This window comes from Bos mutus, chromosome 5 (genome assembly GCF_027580195.1).
Source record: "Bos mutus isolate GX-2022 chromosome 5, NWIPB_WYAK_1.1, whole genome shotgun sequence".
NCBI classification, from domain to species: Eukaryota; Metazoa; Chordata; class Mammalia; order Artiodactyla; family Bovidae; genus Bos; species Bos mutus.
The window spans coordinates 9,272,241-9,291,719 of NC_091621.1; the positions used below are offsets into that span (position 1 = coordinate 9,272,241).

General features: G+C 37.9%; 1 protein-coding gene across 1 annotated transcript in view; it reads left to right on the forward strand.

Annotated features, from left to right (window-relative positions):
* The window catches only part of SLC5A8 (solute carrier family 5 member 8), a 70,680-nt gene extending 54,537 nt beyond the window's left edge, over positions 1 to 16,143 (forward strand). The window contains exons 12-15 of the mRNA XM_005898588.2: positions 2,229 to 2,434; positions 7,673 to 7,776; positions 10,331 to 10,410; positions 11,372 to 16,143. Of these exons, the coding sequence (XP_005898650.1) occupies positions 2,229 to 2,434; positions 7,673 to 7,776; positions 10,331 to 10,410; positions 11,372 to 11,497 (516 nt within the window). The 3' untranslated portion in view covers positions 11,498 to 16,143. The remainder of the gene's footprint in view (positions 1 to 2,228; positions 2,435 to 7,672; positions 7,777 to 10,330; positions 10,411 to 11,371) is intronic.
* The last annotated feature ends 3,336 nt before the right edge of the window (positions 16,144 to 19,479 follow it).

Sequence of the window (19,479 nt, forward strand, 5' to 3'; positions counted from 1 at the left end):
CAAGGTAAAGAACCTGCCTTCCAATACAAGAGATGTAAGAGATGCAGGTTTGATCCCTACGTTGGGAAGATCCCCTGGAGGAGGGCACAACAACCCACTCCAGTATTCTTGCCTGGAGAATCCCCAGGACAGAAGAGACTGGCAGGCTGCAATTCCTAGGGTCTCACAGAGTCAGACATGACTGAAGCAACTTAGCATGCACATTATGAATATTATATTATATAACTAAAGAACAACATTTTGTTTTTATTTATTTTTTACCCTTCATTAATATTAATCATTAAGATTTAAAGGAGATTTACAGGCTTGGATATGAAAGATTTCAGGGCAGTAGAGCCAAGGATACCTGTGAATAGCCAGGGTACAGTAAAGAGAAGCAATAAGATAAATTCTTTGCCACTTTGGTCAGAATCTATTCTCCTGATATTTAAAGATGTAGCTCCAACAACGTGCTTCTGTTCCCAAAAGGATAATCATAATTTAGAATTGAGTTCAGAAAGAAGTAATAGCTCTGTTCTTCTATATAGACATATCTGTGCTTTGAGGTGTACTAAGTTTTGTTTAGTATAAATGAAATTGAAATAATTTCTCTGAAAGTCAGGAGGAACACTACTAATTTAGTCCTGCTATAAAGCTGAAGTTTAGGAAAAGCTTATAATGTATGTGTGGTTGTTTCAGACAGATGGAGAATAACTGTAGAACTTTATACTTAGAATTCCATTTTCCTCATGAGGCATTAGGAATTGGTAAGGCAGATACAAATAAGGGCTATTATCATTGTTATTATTGTTAATAATAATTCTCAATGAAGTGTCATATGAAATGCTAGCTTAGTAGAAATGAATCACAAAGAAAGAGGGCAGTTCATGTCCACCTCAAAATGTTGAAGTTTTGATGAGATTCTTTGTGAAATGCAAGTGGTTGGTTGAGTGACTGAAATATTAAAAGAAGATTGACTTTTGATTTTTGACATTTATTGCTACCATGAGTTACCTCCAGAAATGCTATAGCTGACTAGGTCCAACTTGTCCTTAGCAGAGGAAGTAAGATACTGCTATTTCTGTTGTAATAATCTGATCATTATTCTTAAAGTGAGGGGAGAAATTTCACCACAGAGAAAGGGGCTTTCCAGCAAGATTTGCTTTCGACTGCATTATTTGGAACTAGAGCTTAAATCATTCAAGGACTGACTGACTATCAAAAACTGTTCGATTACTGGTGAAAGGTAGGAGCAGGGTAACCCAAGTCTTTCAAAGACTGTGAAACCAAATGTCTTTAGAGAGGACATTTCCACTTATCTCTGGAAGTACTTGGCTTGGTTATATGTACCGTTGCAGTCATTTGTGAAAACATCTTGCTATTTTCCAGTATTCTTGCCTGGAGAATCCCAGGGACAGAGGAGCCTAGTGGGCTGCCATCTATGGGGTCTCACAGAGTCGGACACGACTGAAGCGACTTAGCAGCAGCAGCAGCATTGTCCCCTAATTTACTTATCATGCATGTTGCTAAGTAAAGGAATAAATTCTGTGGATGCTTTCTTCTTCATAGCCTGTTGCTCATGCATGGGTGTGTGCTAAGTCACTTCAGTCTTGTCTGACTCTTTGTGACCCTAGAGACTGTAGCCCACCAGGCTCCTCTGTCCATGGGATTCTCCAGGCAAGAATAGTGGAGTGGGTTGGTATTCCCTCCTCTAGGGGATCTTCCCAACCTAGGGATCGAACCTGAGTCTCTTAGGTCTCCTGCATTGGCAGGGAGGTTCTTTACTACTAGTGCCACCTGGAAAGCCCCTGTTGCTCATATGGCATGCCATTTTTTTTGTAAATTAAGTAAAAGTGGAGGGAAAAGTTGGCTTGAAGTCAACTGCATATCTGTCTGTTGTGGTCACTGGGTGTAAAGAGATGAAGAGACCAGAACAGAGGGCTGGCCATGGAGACAGAGTGGAAGGCATGGAATTATGAGATATGTAAAGAAAAATGAAGAAGAATTGGTGATTGGCAAGATAGAGATATAAAATAGGGGTTGGGGGTTCCAGAGACAAGGGCTCTGGGCTGAGGGACCTGGGACCCATGCTGCCCTTGGCAAGAGGCAGGGAGCTTGCAAGGGAGAAGAGTTTTAGGAAGGAAGCTGGTAAATTTGACTTGGACCGTGTTGAGCTTAAGCTCCTAATGTTAACTTCTATTTCAAAGCAAACTGTATTATTTGTTTTGAAAAACACTTCTGTTTTGCAGGGAGCACTTGGGGGTCTGCTGGCTGGATTTGCTGTTTCTTTGTGGGTCGGAATTGGAGCTCAGCTTTATCCCCCACTTCCTGAGAGAATGATGCCATTAAGACTTGAAACCTATGGCTGTAACAGCACATACAATGGAACAAATTGGATGACAACCACAGAAATGCCATTTTCTACCAGTGCTTCTCAAGTACACAACATTGAAAGGTAATGGATTGAGCCTTGTAATGTCATATTTTAAAAAATGAATGTGACAGATAGAAAACCTCTGTTGCTCTTTGTCTTGCCTGCAGTGCTGTGATTTTGCCTAATTTTGAAATGAGGAGAGTGTGTGTGGCTTTCTGGCTATTATATTTTGTTCAGAAATAGCAAAAGAAAAAAGCCATATTTTCTTAATTTCAATAAAAATTTCCACTTCACCTACAGATGCAGAGAAGACTTGAATAGTAACAAAAAATTCTACTATGTGTAAATGCTGACAAATATTAGTTCCATTTGAATGAAAAGTTGTCTTTGTCCACTGAAAAACCTTTAAAATGAAAAGCAAAATTATAAAAGACACATTGCATATATAGCCTTTGAAGTATAACTTTTACCAACTAGAAGCTGCAATTTGTTGAAATACATTGGATAATTGCTATTTGTTCAGTTTTAAATATTCCAAATCTTTAGAGCATTGGCAATGAGTTGCAGCTGTGATCTTCCTGTTAGAGTTTTCAGTTATGCAGTACATTTTTGAGCTTCTGGCTACTGATGTCATCTGATTTAATGAAATAATGTAGACTTTTGGTTGGAGAGGGAAATGGCCACCCACTCCAGTATTCTTCCCTGGGAAATTCCATGGACAGAGGAGCCTGGTGGGCTATAGTCCATGGGATCACAAAGAGTCAGATACAACTGAGCAAGTTTCACTTAGTGAGTAAACAGTAACAGACCTTTTGGTACATCACTGTTACACTGTACAGTGGATGTGAGAGCAAGACTACCCTCAGTGGGTATATACATATTCAGCTTTAAAGCGTAAAACCCATGGATGCATTCAAGGAATGCAAAGATGATGGCACTTCCCCTAAAGTATTGCCCCAGTTCCAGCTTGCCTAGAATGAAGCCACTGGAGAATCATTTCTTTTGAGACAAGACATGGCATCTCCCTCTTAAAATGGGACACACTCTTGGGAGAAGGAATGTGACCATACATACAAACATCATTGGTGATTCAGAGGGAATTCAGCTATGAGAATACTTGTGTGGGAGTCAGGGCTGGTAATCTGCATGGGTTAAGAGAAAAGGTAGTTCTAGGGCTTGAGGCATGTGTGGGGGAAGGTTTGACTAGATGGGGATGCTATGGAGATAAGGGCACAGAAATACAGGGTGTATTCTGGATAAGAATGAATGCATTTTGGGGGTGGAGCTCAGGAAGTCATTAGAGAGAAGGGAGAAGTGATGAATTAGTTAAGGGAGAAGTGATGAATTAGTTAAGGGAGAAGTGATTAAGGATAAATTGGAGGATGTTGAAGTTGTACTTTTCATTTCTCAATTTTTCTTAGTGTTTGTCCTGATTATGTAGATGTATCTTTTAATTTAAAGGCATATTGGTTATTTGGATTTCCAAAATACATAAATGAGCTGAGGTTTACTATGTGCCTGGTACCATAATAATCACTGTTCTATGTTAGCTTATTTATAAAATAGCTCAGCTAATAAATCAGAATTTTTTGAGCATGAACTAAGTACCCACAAGAATGATTATAAGCAAAGTTGAAATGTAGATTAGCACAGACTTCAGGGATGCACTAATACTTGAAGAATGCAGAAGTTGGCTAGAAGAGAAGGTCTGGAAAGTTATTGTTGTCACAGAAAATGACCCAAACGGAAGTTGGACAAGAGAATAAACAAGTAACACACTGTGAAAAGTAGTATTCACAGTCTATCATGACAACCAGAAGGAGGAGGAGCCTAATGATTCCTGAGTGAAAGATTCTAGAGGAGTGTAACATGGGTGAAATAATCAGGTGAACAAGATCAGACGGGGGGAAAAAAGGAAGGAGTGTATGTTGCGGAATGAAGGCAACATATGCAAATCAGGAAGGCCTGAAGCCACATGGAGTCTTAGGACGTCATGCACAGTTCAGGATGACTAGAGTCCAAGGGGAGTGAACACACACACAGCCAAAGGTGAAGTAGCTACTCTCACTGCCTACATATTAGGTTTCGATCACTCAGATTCAGTTTTTACTTTTTAAGTTCCCAATACTTAATGGGTACATAACTTGCATTTCCCTTATGATTAATGAAGTTTGATACCTTTTTACATGTCTACTGGGCATTTGTATGAGATGGCTGGACGGCATCACCAACTCGATGGACATGAGTTTGAGTGAACTCCAGGAGTTGGTGATGGACAGGGAGGCCTGGCGTGCTGCAGTTCATGGGGTCGCAAAGAGTCGGACACGACTGAGCGACTGAACTGAACTGAACTGGGCATTTGTATAACTACTTTTATGAACTTTTGTGACTTTATTGAAATCTTTGGTCCATTTTAAAATGAGTTCTCTGTTTTTATTTATTTAAGTTTTCTTGATAAATTCTAGATAAAAGATAAGTTTTGAAAATATTTTTCTCCCACTCTGTGGCTTACCTTTTTACTCTATGGACGGAGGAGCCTGGTAGGCTGCAGTCCATGGGGTCGCGAAGAGTCGGATACGACTGAGCGACTTCACTTTCACTTTTCATTTTCATGCATTGGAGAAGGAAATGGCAACCCACTCCAGTGTTCTTGCCTGGAGAATCCCATGGACGGAGAAGCCTGGTAGGCTGCAGTCCATGGGGTCGCACAGTCGGACACGACTGAAGCGACTTGGCAGCAGCAGTGATGCTTTATAGTGGTCAGAATTTCTTAATTTTAATTGAGTTCAACTTATCAGTCTCTTCCTATATGGTTAGTCTTTTGTGAGTCCCATTTAAGAAATCTTTGCCTACCTTGAGGTCATAAAGATATTCCTCTAATTTTTTTATTTAAAAGCTTTCTTGTGCACCATTTCCATTTGTGAATTGTAATCCACTTTGGAATTGATTTCAAGTGATCAAGATTCATTTTTTCCCCATATGGATATTAGCCAAAAACCATTTATTGAAAATATCTTCTTTTTGCACCATTTGCCATGCAGTGGCAACTGTGACATAAACCCAATGACTATTTTTTGTGGGTCAATTTTTCGATTTTCTATTCTGTTCTATTTTGTCTGTCTTTGGCCCAATATATCACATTATCTTAAGTTCACTAGCTAACTTCTATTTTCCCCTTCTTTCTGGGATCTTGACCCCTTAAGTTCTAATTGCCATGATCTCTCTGAGGTCTACAAAAACCTGCCTCATCCCATCTCCAAGTTTTCAAATATTACTTTTGGCTGGATGGTGGGTCTATCAAAGCTGCATGTGGAATCCTAGAGCAGTTGTTTTAGAAGCAGATCAGGTCATGTCACTTCTCCACTTAAAATACTACAATGTGCCTTCCAGGTCTATCCACGTCGCTGGAAATATAAGTGAAATAAGTCAGACAAACACAAATACTGTATATCTCTTATATGCAGAATCTAAAAAATACCACAAAATAATGAAGATAACAAAAAAGCAGAAAGTGGGGAGGGGCAATATAGGGGCAAGTGATTAAAAACAATTAGGTATAATATAAGCTACAAGGACATATTATACAACATAGTGAGTATAGCCAATATTTTATGATAACTGTAAATGGAATATAACCTTAAAAAATTGTGAATCAATATATTTTACACCTAAAATGCCCAGCTGGATGAATCACAAGCTGGAATCAAGATTGCCAGGAGACATCATTTAAAAGTGGACATTTAATTTCCAAAATTCAGGGAATTTTTAAAGTATCTTTGACATTAATTTCTCATTTTGATATTAATATCTCATTTAAATGCTTTCTTCTCTACAATCAAAATGGGAATTGTTATGTTTATTAATTTGTTTACTTAATCATTACATATCTCTTTTAGAATGTAAACTTCCTGAGAGCAGGAACCCCCTTGTCCACCTTTTCAATGTCAGACTTTCCAATGAGAAGAACAGTGCCTGGGAAACAAAGCAGAGTTGAGTGAATAACATGAACAGAATGAATAAACATGGACATTGGTATTATAATAAACATTATTGGTATTATGAGATCAAGGTTCAGTTCAGTTCAGTCCAGTTCAGTCGTTCAGTCATGTCCGACTCTTTGCGACCCGATGAATCACAGCACGCCAGGCCTCCCTATCCATCACCAACTCCCGGAGTTCACTCAAACTCATGTCCATCGAGTCAGTGATGCCATCCAGCCATCTCATCCTCTGTTGTCCCCTTCTCCTCCTGCCCCCAATCCCTCCCAGCATCAGAGTCTTTTCCAATGAGTCAACTCTTCGCATGAGGTGGCCAAAGTACTGGAGTTTCAGCTTCAGTATCAGTCCTTCCAAAGAACACCCAGGACTGATCTTTAGGATGGATTGGTTGGATCTCCTTGCAGTCCAAGGGACTCTCAGGAGTCTTCTCCAACACCACAGTTCAAAAGCATCAATTCTTCAGCGCTCAGCTTTCTTCACAGTCCAACTCTCACATCCATACATGACCACTGGAAAAATCATAGCCTTGACTAGATGGACCTTTGTTGGCAAAGTAATGTCTCTGCTTTTGAATATGCTATCTAAGTTGGTCATAACTTTCCTTCCAAGGAGTAAGCATCTTTTAATTTCATGGCTGCAATCACTATCTGCAGTGATTTTGGAGCCCCCAAAAGTAAAGTCTGACACTGTTTCCACTGTTTCCCCATCTATTTCCCACGAAGTGATGGGACCAGATGCCATGATCTTAGTTTTCTGAATGTTGAGCTTTAAGCCAACTTTTTCATTCTCCTCTTTCACTTTCATCAAGAGGCTTTTTAGTTCCCCTTCACTTTCTGCCATAAGGGTGGTGTCATCTACATATCTGAGGTTATTGATATTTCTCCCGGCAATCTTGATTCCAGCTTGTGCTTCTTCCAGTCCAGTGTTTCTCATGATGTACTCTGCATAGAAGTTAAATAAGCAGGGTGACAATATACAGCCTTGATATACTCCTTTTCCTATTTGGAACCAGTCTGTTGTTCCATGTCTAGTTCTATCCGTTGCTTCCTGACCTGCATACAAATTTCTCAAGAGGCAGGTGAGGTGGTCTGGTATTCCCATCTCTTTCAGAATTTTCCATAGTTTATTGTGATCCACACAGTCAAAAGTTAGGTCACACTTAATTTCTGATCCAATAAGGTAAAAGTGGGACAGCAAATTTGGACATTAGAAACATGATTAAATATTATATTCTGAGTTTGCCATGAGGGTTATTGACACATACTCTTAGTTACTAGTAGCATGCATAAAACCTTACAGTTATGCTTTTGTTCTTTCTTAGGACTCCACTGATGGATAACTGGTATTCTTTATCATATTTATACTTCAGCACTGTTGGAACTTTGGTAACATTATTTGTGGGAATGCTTATCAGTGTATCAACAGGTAACATTAATATTGCTATATTTAGTATTAGTATTGCTATATTTATTATTGCTATATTTACCTCTGTATTAGTTTTTACTATATCTGTTTTATAGCTATTTATGTTATTATACTATATAAAATAGTAAAATACTATTAGTTCAATTATTTGTTCCATTTTACTCATGGGAAGTTTTAAGGACTAGTCTTGAAAACAGAAGACCCATCTTAATTAGAATCTGTTATGCCATTTAGCAGCTGCATGAACTTATAGCTCTAAGTCTGTATAGCTGCTCCATAGCTACTCTGAGCCTTAGCTATCTTATGTATAAGATGAGGGTAATAACAATTGACCTGCCTATCTCACAGGTTGCTGTAAGATAAAAATAAAATGCTTTTGTGTAGCTATTACAATGCTAGGAGTTTTATACATACCATTATAATAGCCCTGTGCCATGATATTCTCATTGTCCTGCACCAACTCTTTGTAAACTGGAAAGAAGATATCTATACATGTAAGGAGTAGCCTTTATATCTAATTATGGTCTTTATATCCAAACATAGTGTGAAGGCTTTTTTTCAGATGTCTGTAAACTTAAAAAAATACATTTTAAATAAAATCAAATCAATAATACACATGGTATACCCTGCTTTTCTGGGATTGCTGTAGAACCATTATCCTGGGACTTCATTTTGCCCTAGTTCTGTGAATTCCCTTGGTCTCCTTCCTGTGTTTGATGCTCTGCTGCCTGAATCCCATTTCTCCTAATTCTTGTTTACTCCCTTAACTGAATGGAGTATATGCTATAGCATGTTCTTGAGAAAGGATGGACAAGAGATCTTGGAAACATTGCATATCTGCTTGATAATTGTTGGCAATGTGAGTAGAGCATCCTAGGTTGAGAGTAACTTTCTTGTTCCTGAAGCCTGTCTCACTTTTCTTCTACTTGTCTTATTGCTGTTCAGAATACCAGTTCCCTGTCATGTACTGGCTGTTTACATGTGACCCATTTCACAATGACTGTCCTGCCCTAAACCCTCAGGAGGGTCTAAAGACCTATATCCTTCAGTTCCAGGGAATTTTCCTACATGATTTCTTTTATAATTTCCTGCCATTTTCAATTTTCTCTTTCTGGAAACCCTGTTAGTCAAATGTTTTAAACTTGGACAGCCCCTCTGATTTTCTTATCTCTTCTCTCTATTTTCCATCTCTGTGTCTTTTAGGTCTACTACATGGGATATTTTTATAAATACTTTTCCAATAATTTTCAAAGGAGAGCGCTGATCCAGTTTTGAGAGTAGTCCGTAAGGAAAGGAGGGTGGGTAGAGGCTATTGCACTTATCCAGGTGAGCAGTCGTGGTGGTTTGGAGCAGAGCAGTAGTGTGGAGTTGGGGAGAAAAGCTGGGCTCCCTAATTTCCTATGTTCCCTCACATATACACATCCAGAGCAGCCAAACAAGGGGCAGAAAGCTCCACTGCTTTCTTTATCAAGTGTGTTATAATCAGTCAGAAATCCTACACTTCATCCAAGTATGTGTGATGTCTGCTTTATGCTACAAATCTACCAGCACGGTGCCCACTTTGTAGAGTACTACCACCTCTCATTGGTTTTTTGGCATCTGGATAGCACTGTCTTTGATACTTCTTTGGTACTTGCATTTATAATTAAAATTATATTAATAATGACATTAATATAACAGATTAATGATTGTATTAACATTATATACTTGTCATTATTATAGACATTACAATCTATAATTATTGTAAGTTTATAATAAAGTTTGTAGATATCTGTTACCTCGCAAACAGTTGTTTAAACTATTCTCTTTCTTTTCAAAAAGAACTATGCTATTTCTCCTAAGTAATGGCAGGTTTACTCTCAGCATGGCAGGTTTACTCTCTTATCTGTTGTGATATATTTTAAGACAGATTTTAAACTTTTCTCACCAGTAACCCAACCATTCAGATCTGGAACAAACATCTCCTTTTACTATTTGACTTTTGGTCTTTTTCAACTCATTTTTTTCCTTAAAAAATGTTAGTGTCATAATACTCTCTTTGCTCCTCCCCCCACTTAAATGCTTTGATTCTGATAACCATATTGGTTTTCACTTGAATAGTTTATCCAACAATTCACAGTTTCCTACATTTCTTCATGCATTGACAGCCACCAGATTAAGGAAGGGAAACTCTGCTGTCTGAAGCAGAGGTAGATGGTTTGATAGTTTATTGATAGAACATGAAGAATGCTTTTAAACCAGTTTTCCTACCAGTATTGGGCCAGATGACTCTTCCCTAGCTAATACTGGATGAGGCAGTTGGCTTACATTTAAGAGCCATCTCATTTATCCTTAAACACTAGACTCATATTGATTTCACTGAGAGGCTTGCAGAATCTGGGACTGACTGAAGGAAGAGAAAGAGTGGGCTAAGTCTCCAGCACTATTTAAAAGACCCTTTGTGTTTTGTAAGTGCATAGAAGTGAATGTGCTCGAGTTAAATGTGTGTATGATGGTCCATCCCTGGGTAGTTACAGATATTTTTTTAACGATGTAAATAATGTCTGTTTTTCAGGAGGAAGAAAACAAAACATAGACTGCAGATTCCTACTAACCAAAGAGGACTTTTTATCTAATTTTGACATTTTTAAGAAAGTGAGTTGGCTTTTTTTCCCCTTAAATTTTTTTTTTTTTTTTTTGCATTTTTAAAAAATTTTTAAACTTTACAAAATTGTATTAGTTTTGCCAAATATCAAAATGAATCCACCACAGGTATACATGTGTTCCCCATCCTGAATCCTCCTCCTTCCTCCCTCCCCATACCATCCCTCTGGGTCATCCCAGTGCACTAGCCCCAAGCATCCAGTATCATGCATTGAACCTGGACTGGCAACTCGTTTCATACATGATATTTTACATGTTTCAATGCCATTCTCCCAAATCTTCCCACCCTCTCCCTCTCCCACAGAGTCCATAAGACTGTTCTATACATCAGTGTCTCTTTTGCTGTCTCGTACACAGGGTTATTGTTACCATCTTTCTAAATTCCATATATATGCATTAGTATACTGTATTGGTGTTTTTCTTTCTGGCTTACTTCACTCTGTATAATAGGCTCCAGTTTCATCCACCTCATTAGAACTGCTTCAAATGTATTCTTTTTAACGGCTGAGTAATACTCCATTGTGTATATGTACCATAGCTTTCTTATCCATTCATCTGCTGATGGACATCTAGGTTGCTTCCATGTCCTGGCTATTATAAACAGTGCTGCGATGAACATTGGGGTACACGTGTCTCTTTCCCTTCTGGTTTCCTCAGTGTGTATGCCCAGCAGTGGGATTGCTAGATCATAAGGCAGTTCTATTTCCAGTTTTTTAAGAAATCTCCACACTTTTATCACCAGTATAGAATACTCGTTAGTCCTCAGACTCTCCTGGAACTCTGATGGACAAGGAAGATATTTGCCTTCCTCTTTAAATGATTTATTTCTGTTGTTTATCTCTGCTTCAGTAGACTGTGAATAAGATTTAGAGAAAGAAAAGTAGTAGTGATAATTATTGAGGTGAATGAACAGTTTCTTTTTTCTAATCATCATGTTAACATTTTCTTTTAGAAGAAGCAAGTTTTAGGCTATAAATCTCATCCAGTAGAAGATGGTGGAACTGATAATCCTGCCTTCAACCGTATCGAATTGAATGGCACAGATCAAAGCAGCAAGATCAGTGGAACTCGTTTGTGAAGCAGCTGTGACGCTAAATGATCTTAAGCAGTGTGCCAGTTTTATGTCTTCTAAAATACTTGAATCAGGTTTTAGATTTTTTTTTTTTGGTCTATAATGAGTACTTTGGAGAGAACTTTGGGGGGTCATTTTGTTTAAGCAAAGCCCTGACTTTTTTTTTTTTTTAACTTTCTACACTCATTAATTGATGAAACTCTGGAGGTAAAAGTTTCAGCATCAGCATTTCCCTATAACTCTCTTTTATTTCAGTGAAGTTGTAGTTGTGAAAGTTGTGACTACGTATGTGCTGAAAAGCTAATACATACATATAACATGTGCTTGATGGTTAAAAGAATATTCTTAAATTAGGGCATTGTTAAAAATATTTCCTCTGCATTTGGTGCTAGCATGTTTTAGAGTTGGTTAAAATCGTAATTGATGTTGAAAAAGATCTTTCTCCCTCCTATCACACTGTTTTTAAGGAGCAATGAAATAGTGGGTATATGCTATCTAAATCTTTGCTTCTCATCAACCCCTATCAGCCCAGGGCACATATTAATCTTGGAATTGATTCTTGCTCAGGAGGGTGGTAATCAGGAAGCATCCTGTTTGGGACAGAACATGGGCCCAATAATCAAGGCCTTCTTGGTACTACACATCTATTCCTAGGCCTTTTTGATTGTTATCTATAGTTCCTGGCCACTGGCTGCTTATATTGCCTTTCTTAGACTCTAGTTCTTACCTGGATTCCAATTTTCTGACCCATCGACTTTGGTTTTGTTGTGCATTTCATGCTTGCTTGCCTTCCTATTCATAATTTCCCATTCACTCTATTGCCTTGTGCTTGCTTATGTCTTAAGACACCCGGTGTGAATCCTGTTACCCTAGATCCTGGTTCACTGCATCCCAGCCTATAAATATAAACTCCCTCCCATGAGCCTTATACTGACCAAAGTACTGTCAACTAGGTACTTACAGATTTGGTGGTCCAAGAACATACACAGAATTAAAAATGATTAAGTTCCATGGAATTAGAAGATTCCACTGAATACTATTAAGCTGCATTTTTTAAAGTCAACTACTCTGCAATCATTTAAATTTAAAGGTACATACGCTTAGACATGGGTTGCCACCTGGCTCAGTGGTAAAGAATCTGCCTGCAATGCAGGAGATGCAGGTTTGATGCCTGAGTCTGGAAGATTCCCTGGAAAAGGAAATGGCAACACACTCTAGTATTCTTGCCTGGAGAATCCCATGGACTGAGGAGCCTGAAGGACTAGAGTCCAGTTCAGTTCAGTCGCTCAGTTGTGTCTGACTCTTTATGACCCCATGGACTGCAACACGCCAGGCTTCCCTGTCCATCACCAACTCCTGGAGTTTACTCAAACTCATGTCTGTTTGAGTCAGTGATGCCATCCAACCATCTCATTCTCTGTTATCGCCTTCTCCTCCGGCCTTCAATCTTTCCCAGCATCAGGGTCTTTTCAAATGAGTCAGCTCTTTTGCATTAGGTGGCTGAAGTATTGGAGTTTCAGCTTCAGCATCAGTCCTTCCAATGAATATTCAGGACTGATTTCCTTTAGAATGGACTGGTTGTATCTCCTTGTTGTCCAAGGGACTTTCAAGAGTCTTCTCCCAACACCACAGTTCAAAAGCATCAGTTCTTCAGCACTCAGCTTTCTTTATGGTCCAACTCTCACATCCACACATGACTACTGGAAAAACCATAGCCTTGACTAGACGGACCTTTGTTGGCAAAGTAATATCTCTGCTTTTTAATATGCTGTCTTGGTTGGTCATAACTTTTCTTCCAAGGAGTAAGCGTGTTTTAATTTCATGGCTGAAGTCACAATCTGCAGTGATTTTGGAGCCCCAAAAATAAAGTCTGTCACTGTTTCCCCATCTATTTGCCATGAAGTGATTGGGACCAGATGCCATAGGGTCACAAAGAGCCAGACGTGACTAAGTGACTGAGCATGCACGCATAGACATGGAGAAGGAAATAGCAAACCACTCCAGTATTCTTGCCTGGAAAATCCCATGGACAGAGTCTGACAGGCTACAGTCCATGGGATTTCAAATAGTCAGATGACTTAGTGACTAAACAGCAATGCTTAGACATACTCAATTCCAGTATATCCACCTGGTTGAAAAGCTAAATTACATAGGCAAATATTTTTCTTTAGTGCTCTGGAATTACTGAGTATATGCTGTGTTCCATGTTTTAAAATTTCAAGTAGCAATCTCAAAGTTTATTTTGTTTCTTTTGCTACGATTCTAGCTAAGACTTTGGTTACAGGCTTTCATCAATAGCTTACTTTTTTTCTATAGTTCACACATTAGATACTGTTTAGAAGGTTTTTTTTTTTTTTTTTTAGCTTCACACTGTTTTAAAATAATAATGTGTGAAATATTTAGGTACATTAAAATATTTTATAATTAGATAATTTTGCTTATTTTTTGATACTTAGTGACTATGCTGTGTACATTTAGAGGTTGCCAATTAAAAACATTAATAAATTAAAAAATAGGAAATAACATTAATCTAAAACAAAGAGATTTATACATTTAAATTAATGATATATTCATATATTTTGTATATGTAAAGTTGTTACTTTTAATCAACATATTTGTAAGCATATATCAAACTTTGTAAACTTTTCTGTAACTTTTTAATGAGTAGGAAGACATAATCTTGTTTCATGTGAGTGTGATTTGAACTATTGTTATTTATTTAGTAATTCTAAATGCACATATGTATAGACTGCTTTAATTTAGGAAATAAAAATCAAGTTATTTAAATAATTTTTTCTTATCTGACTGCCAAGGAGTTATGCAATATATACTTTTTTTATGCAATATATTCTTTTTTTTTTTTTTTTTTTACACCCCGTCTCCCAGGCCACAGCATAGCAACCGAACATGGCGGCTGCGCAGACGCCGCCAGTCAGCCGCCCGGAGCTGGGGCCACTGCAATATATTCTTAATGAGAAATATAATACTTCGATTCTTGTTCACTTTCTTTTAACAAAGTATGTCTTTGTGACATTAGGAATTGTAGATATTTTACTTTTATAAACGTGAGAGAACCAGATGGAATTCTTAAGAAATAAAAGTAATATTACTATTAAGTATTAAAAATTATTTATCTTGTCTAAATCTTTGAGTTAAACCAAATGAAGTTAAAATGTTAATATAATATGAATTTTTAAAAATCAAGTGTTCTTAATTATTTTGAATCATAAAAGTGCTAATGGGAGCAAAAAGCCATGTAAGTTGCCTTTTTTTTTGCCACTAACAAGTTGTATTACCTTGAATTTATCCTTAATCTCTAATAATGGAACTTAACACTAAACACATACCTACCTCACAAAAATATGTATGAGTATCAGAGGTCATTTGACACTTTATTAACTCAAATAGTGTGCTTAAAATTTCAATTGAAATTGATTGGAAATCAAAAGTTGAGACAAAGGTTATTGCTAGTTTTGAAAAAAGTTAAGCTGTTAATAATTTTCAATGTAATGATGTGGTGATAGTTCCTTTCTCTAAAAGATATTTACCATAGAAATATTAAAATATACATAGGAATCAAAAGGCTATAGGCCAATCACATTCACTCCATAGAGAAAAGAAAATTTTATATGTAGGATGTAAAACAGGATATAGGTATATTCATCTATTTAGTTGCTAATGTGTTCATTTTCCCTCTCAACCAGTGGTTCTCCATGGGGCAACTTTATATCTCAGGTGACATTTGGAAAGAATCGGGATACATTTTTGGTTGTCACAGCTGGTGAGGAGGTGCTGCTGGCATCTGGTGGATAGAATTCAGAGATGCTGCTAAATGTTCTATGATGCACAGAGCCGCCATCTCCTCCACAGCAAAAGATGATCCTGCCTCAGATAGCAATAGTGTTGAGTTCAAGAAATCCTGCCCTAGAGGCTAACGTTGAAATCTTGATTTTCCTGAAGTCACATACCTTGGTTATGTTCCTTTAGGAAATGGCCTTGACTTACCTATCTGATTATTCTCTTCTACAGGTGAGGATAAAGTATTCTAGCATATGGAATGTTATGATGCAGAATAATAACCATATGTTTTCCACAGCATTTTGAAAATAGTAAGTCCTGTAGAATTGTGAATAAATATGAAAACAACTCTTAAAAGAGTTTCATTTTGCAACATGGTTTTCAATATTAACATGCACTAGGATAAAAGAAATATTAATATATGAATATGAAGGTTTCATAGTTTTGTTTTATTTATGGTAACTCCAGAAAGTATAGAAAATGAGTGTCTGTCCACAATGTAGATAACACGGGACAGGGATGCGGTTGAGATGGAGGAAGTAGCTTTTGTATCGATCCTTACATGAAATTCTGAGTTTCATCCAATAATGATTGTTGATACAGAGTCAACTAACTGCATGACCCTTTAGTTACTGAAAATTTGCTGTAAAATTAATAATTAAAATAATTTAATGACTGTAAAATTCACTTTCACACTTAAGTTACATGCCCATTGTTCGTGAAAAAACGAGATTGAACATTATAATGTAAAAACATGATTGCATTTCTGATATTTCAACTTGCTGATTAAACTCTACAAGTGTCTGCAGGTGTCTGTTCTTGGGGACTAAATGTCAAATTGAATATAATTAATGTTATCAGCTTTTACGGAAAGTTATTTCCACCCCACAACACAAAGGACTCTTACTATGTGTAGGTTATAAATGTGTAAGCAAATAAACATGTAGTACTTTTGTCACTGGAAGAATACTTTATATTTTAAGCAATTAAGACGGTATCTGAACATAGAGAGTAACATATTTAATACTGGTAATTTCTTAGCTGTTCTCTCTTTAAATCTCCCCCCATCTTCCATTTTCTCTATTCCGTAACTGTTAACTCCTGTTAGATGAATGGTGTCACTTTTTGTCTCATCCCTTATTTCTTCTAATCTAGTTCATAATTTCTATATTTTCATATTTTTATAGTCACAGAATCGGACAAGTAAGATCTTAGAACATTTTAATCACCCAGAAGGATCAGTCCATCCCCGTTTCCTCCCAACACCGTTAGCCTTAAGCAAACACTAATCTCCTTTTGGTCTCCGCAGAGTTTTCTATTCTGGAAATTTCAGATAAATGAAATCACATGAAAATTGAAAAACCACAGTATGTCTTTTGTGACCACAGTGGTCTTTTGTGACTGGCTTCTTTCACATAGCATAATGTTTTCAAGGTTAATCCATGTGGTAGACATCAGTACTTCATTCATTTTTATGGTCTAACAATATTCCATTGTATGGCTATATCACATTTTATTTACTCACGCATTAGTTGATAACATTTGTGTCGCTTCTACTTTTAGTCTGTTATGAATAACGCTAATCTGAATGCTGTGTGCAAGATGTTGTGTGGATGTGTGTTTTCATTTCTCTTAAGTATATACTAGTAGGAGAATTCCCGGGTCATATGGGAACCCTATACTTAACCATTTGAGGGACACCTAGACTCTTTCCAGAGTGGTTGTGCCATTTTACATTTCTATCAGTAATGTATGAAGGTTCCAATTTCTCCATATCCTGATGAACAGTTGTTAACTATACGTTTGATGATAGCTGTAGTATCTTGTGATTTTGATTTGCAGTTGCCTGATAGCTAATGATATTGAGAATCTTTTTCTGTTTATTGGCCATTTGTACATCTTCTGTAGAGACATGTCAACTGAGATCTTTTGCCCATTTTCCAGTGCCTTATATATCTTTTTCTTATTGAATTATGAGAGTTCCTTGCACATTCAAGATGCAAGTTTCTTATCAGATAAAATTTACATTTTCTTCCACTCTGTAGGTTGGGGGAGAGTTTTCTTGTAATTCAAAGTCTCTTAATTACAGAGTAAAATGACAAGATCTAAACATATCTTGGAGAAGGCGATGACACCCCACTCCAGTACTCTTGCCTGGAAAATCCCATGGATGGAGGAGCCTGGTGGGCTGCAGTCCATGGGGTCGCTAAGAGTCGGACATGACTGAGCAACTTCATTTTCACTTTTCACTTTCATGCATTGGAGAAGGAAATGGCAACCCGCTCCAGTGTTCTTGCCTGGAGAATCCCAGGGATGGGGGAGCCTGGTGGGCTGCTGTCTCTGGGGTCACACAGAGTCAGACACGACTGAAGCAACTTAGCAGCAGCAGCAGCAAACATATCTCAAGTTTTGAAGTGAAGAACATAAATCCTCCTATTCACATACTTAGAGTAGGACACATGATATTTCAGTAAATAAGAAAAAGTACACTGAAGTTTAAAGTAGGGCCAGCTGTGGAGGTAGACAGAGAAACAGTAGGAGACAGGTGAAGGAGATGGACAGACAAGCAATAGGAGAAAGATAAATACATAGATTTATCTTCCTGCTAAAGTCATGCATGGGTGGAAGCCAGGATACCCAGGCAAAGACAAGACTGAAAAAAATGGTATGAAAAAGTGATGGAGACTTCCTAGGTGGTGCTAGTGGTAAAGAACCTGCCTGCCAACGCAGGAAACCTAAGATACATGGATTTGATCCCTGGGTCGGGAAGATCCCTGGAGGAGGGCACGGCAGCCACTCCAGTATTCTTGCTTAGAGAATTCCATGGACAGAATAGCCTGGTGGGCTACAGTGGGTACAAAGAGCTGGACATGACTGAAGCAATTTAGCATGAACAGAGAGGTAAGAGGCTGGATCAAGGAGGCCATCTGCAGGGGAAATGATCAAGTAGAGAAGATATTCAGAAAACTTAACCAATGATCTTCTCCACTCCCTGGAGCATTTGATTGCCTCCTTGCCTCTTCTTTCACATTCAAATAATTAAGCATTTGGTGTTTTTAGCTCAGAAAAAGGATGCTTCCACAAATACCAGAGGAAAAAAAGAGATTTCTTCTTGACTTTTAAGAGTCAAAAAATCTAACCTCTTGGTTGACAGAGTCAAAATATCTTGGAAGGTAAGAGCTGACTTCTCAAACCCCTAGGATAGAAATGGATTTCTGATGCTGGGAGGGTTTAGAGGAAACCATGAGAGTCAATATATTAATGAGTCTCTGAGGAAGGGCCTGTGTCCTACTTTATGTGGTGAGGGCTGAAGTGGTCACAGCAAACTGCCATAGGTTTGTGGGATTTGAGAAAAACAGCAAAACTTGTGCCCCATCTCTTGGTTAGAGCTTAGAGTCATAGGACCCCAATAATTACACAGCTGAGCTGTGAAATTACCCCAATAATTACACAGGTCAGGCATATGACCTTGGGGTGTCAGAGAGACTCTACAGTGGTTTGTAAGCATGAAGCAGAAATGAGTGCATAAAGTGTCTAGGTGACTAGGACTTTAGCTTAACAATTTCTGACAACCTGCACACCTAGGGTAGTGTAAGAACAGGATGGATGAAAACAAGGAAACCAATAGGGGAATTAAGCTCAAACACCTGAGACCTACTGAGATTGACGATCAAGTATTTTTTGGTTTCTGAACAGAATAGAAATATTATAAGCTTAGATTAAAAAAAAAAGAAAAACCTAGGCAGATAGGGGAGTGAGGATGGAAAGAAGTAATATTCTCTCTTTTTTTAATAGCAAGTAGTCGACAATGCGTGCGTGCTGTGCTGTCATGTCTGACTGTGTGACTCCCACCAGGGTCCTCTGTCAATGGCATTTTCTAGGAAAGACTACTGGAGCTGTTGTCATTTCCTACTCCAGGGGATCTCCCCACCCAATGATAGAATCCGAGTCTCTTGTGTCTTCTGTATTGGCAGGCAGATTCTTTACCACTACAGCCACCTCGGAAAATCAATCAATACAATAGCTAAAAATTGATTTCAACCTCTTAAAGCTTTTCATGATCTCTCTTCTTAAATTTAGTCATCTTTGTTCACTGCTGTATTCTTAGCGTCTAAAACAGTTTGGTCCAATACATACTGTTGAATGAATGAATCTATAAAATCACTGCCTGTTGGAGTTTTCATTCACTT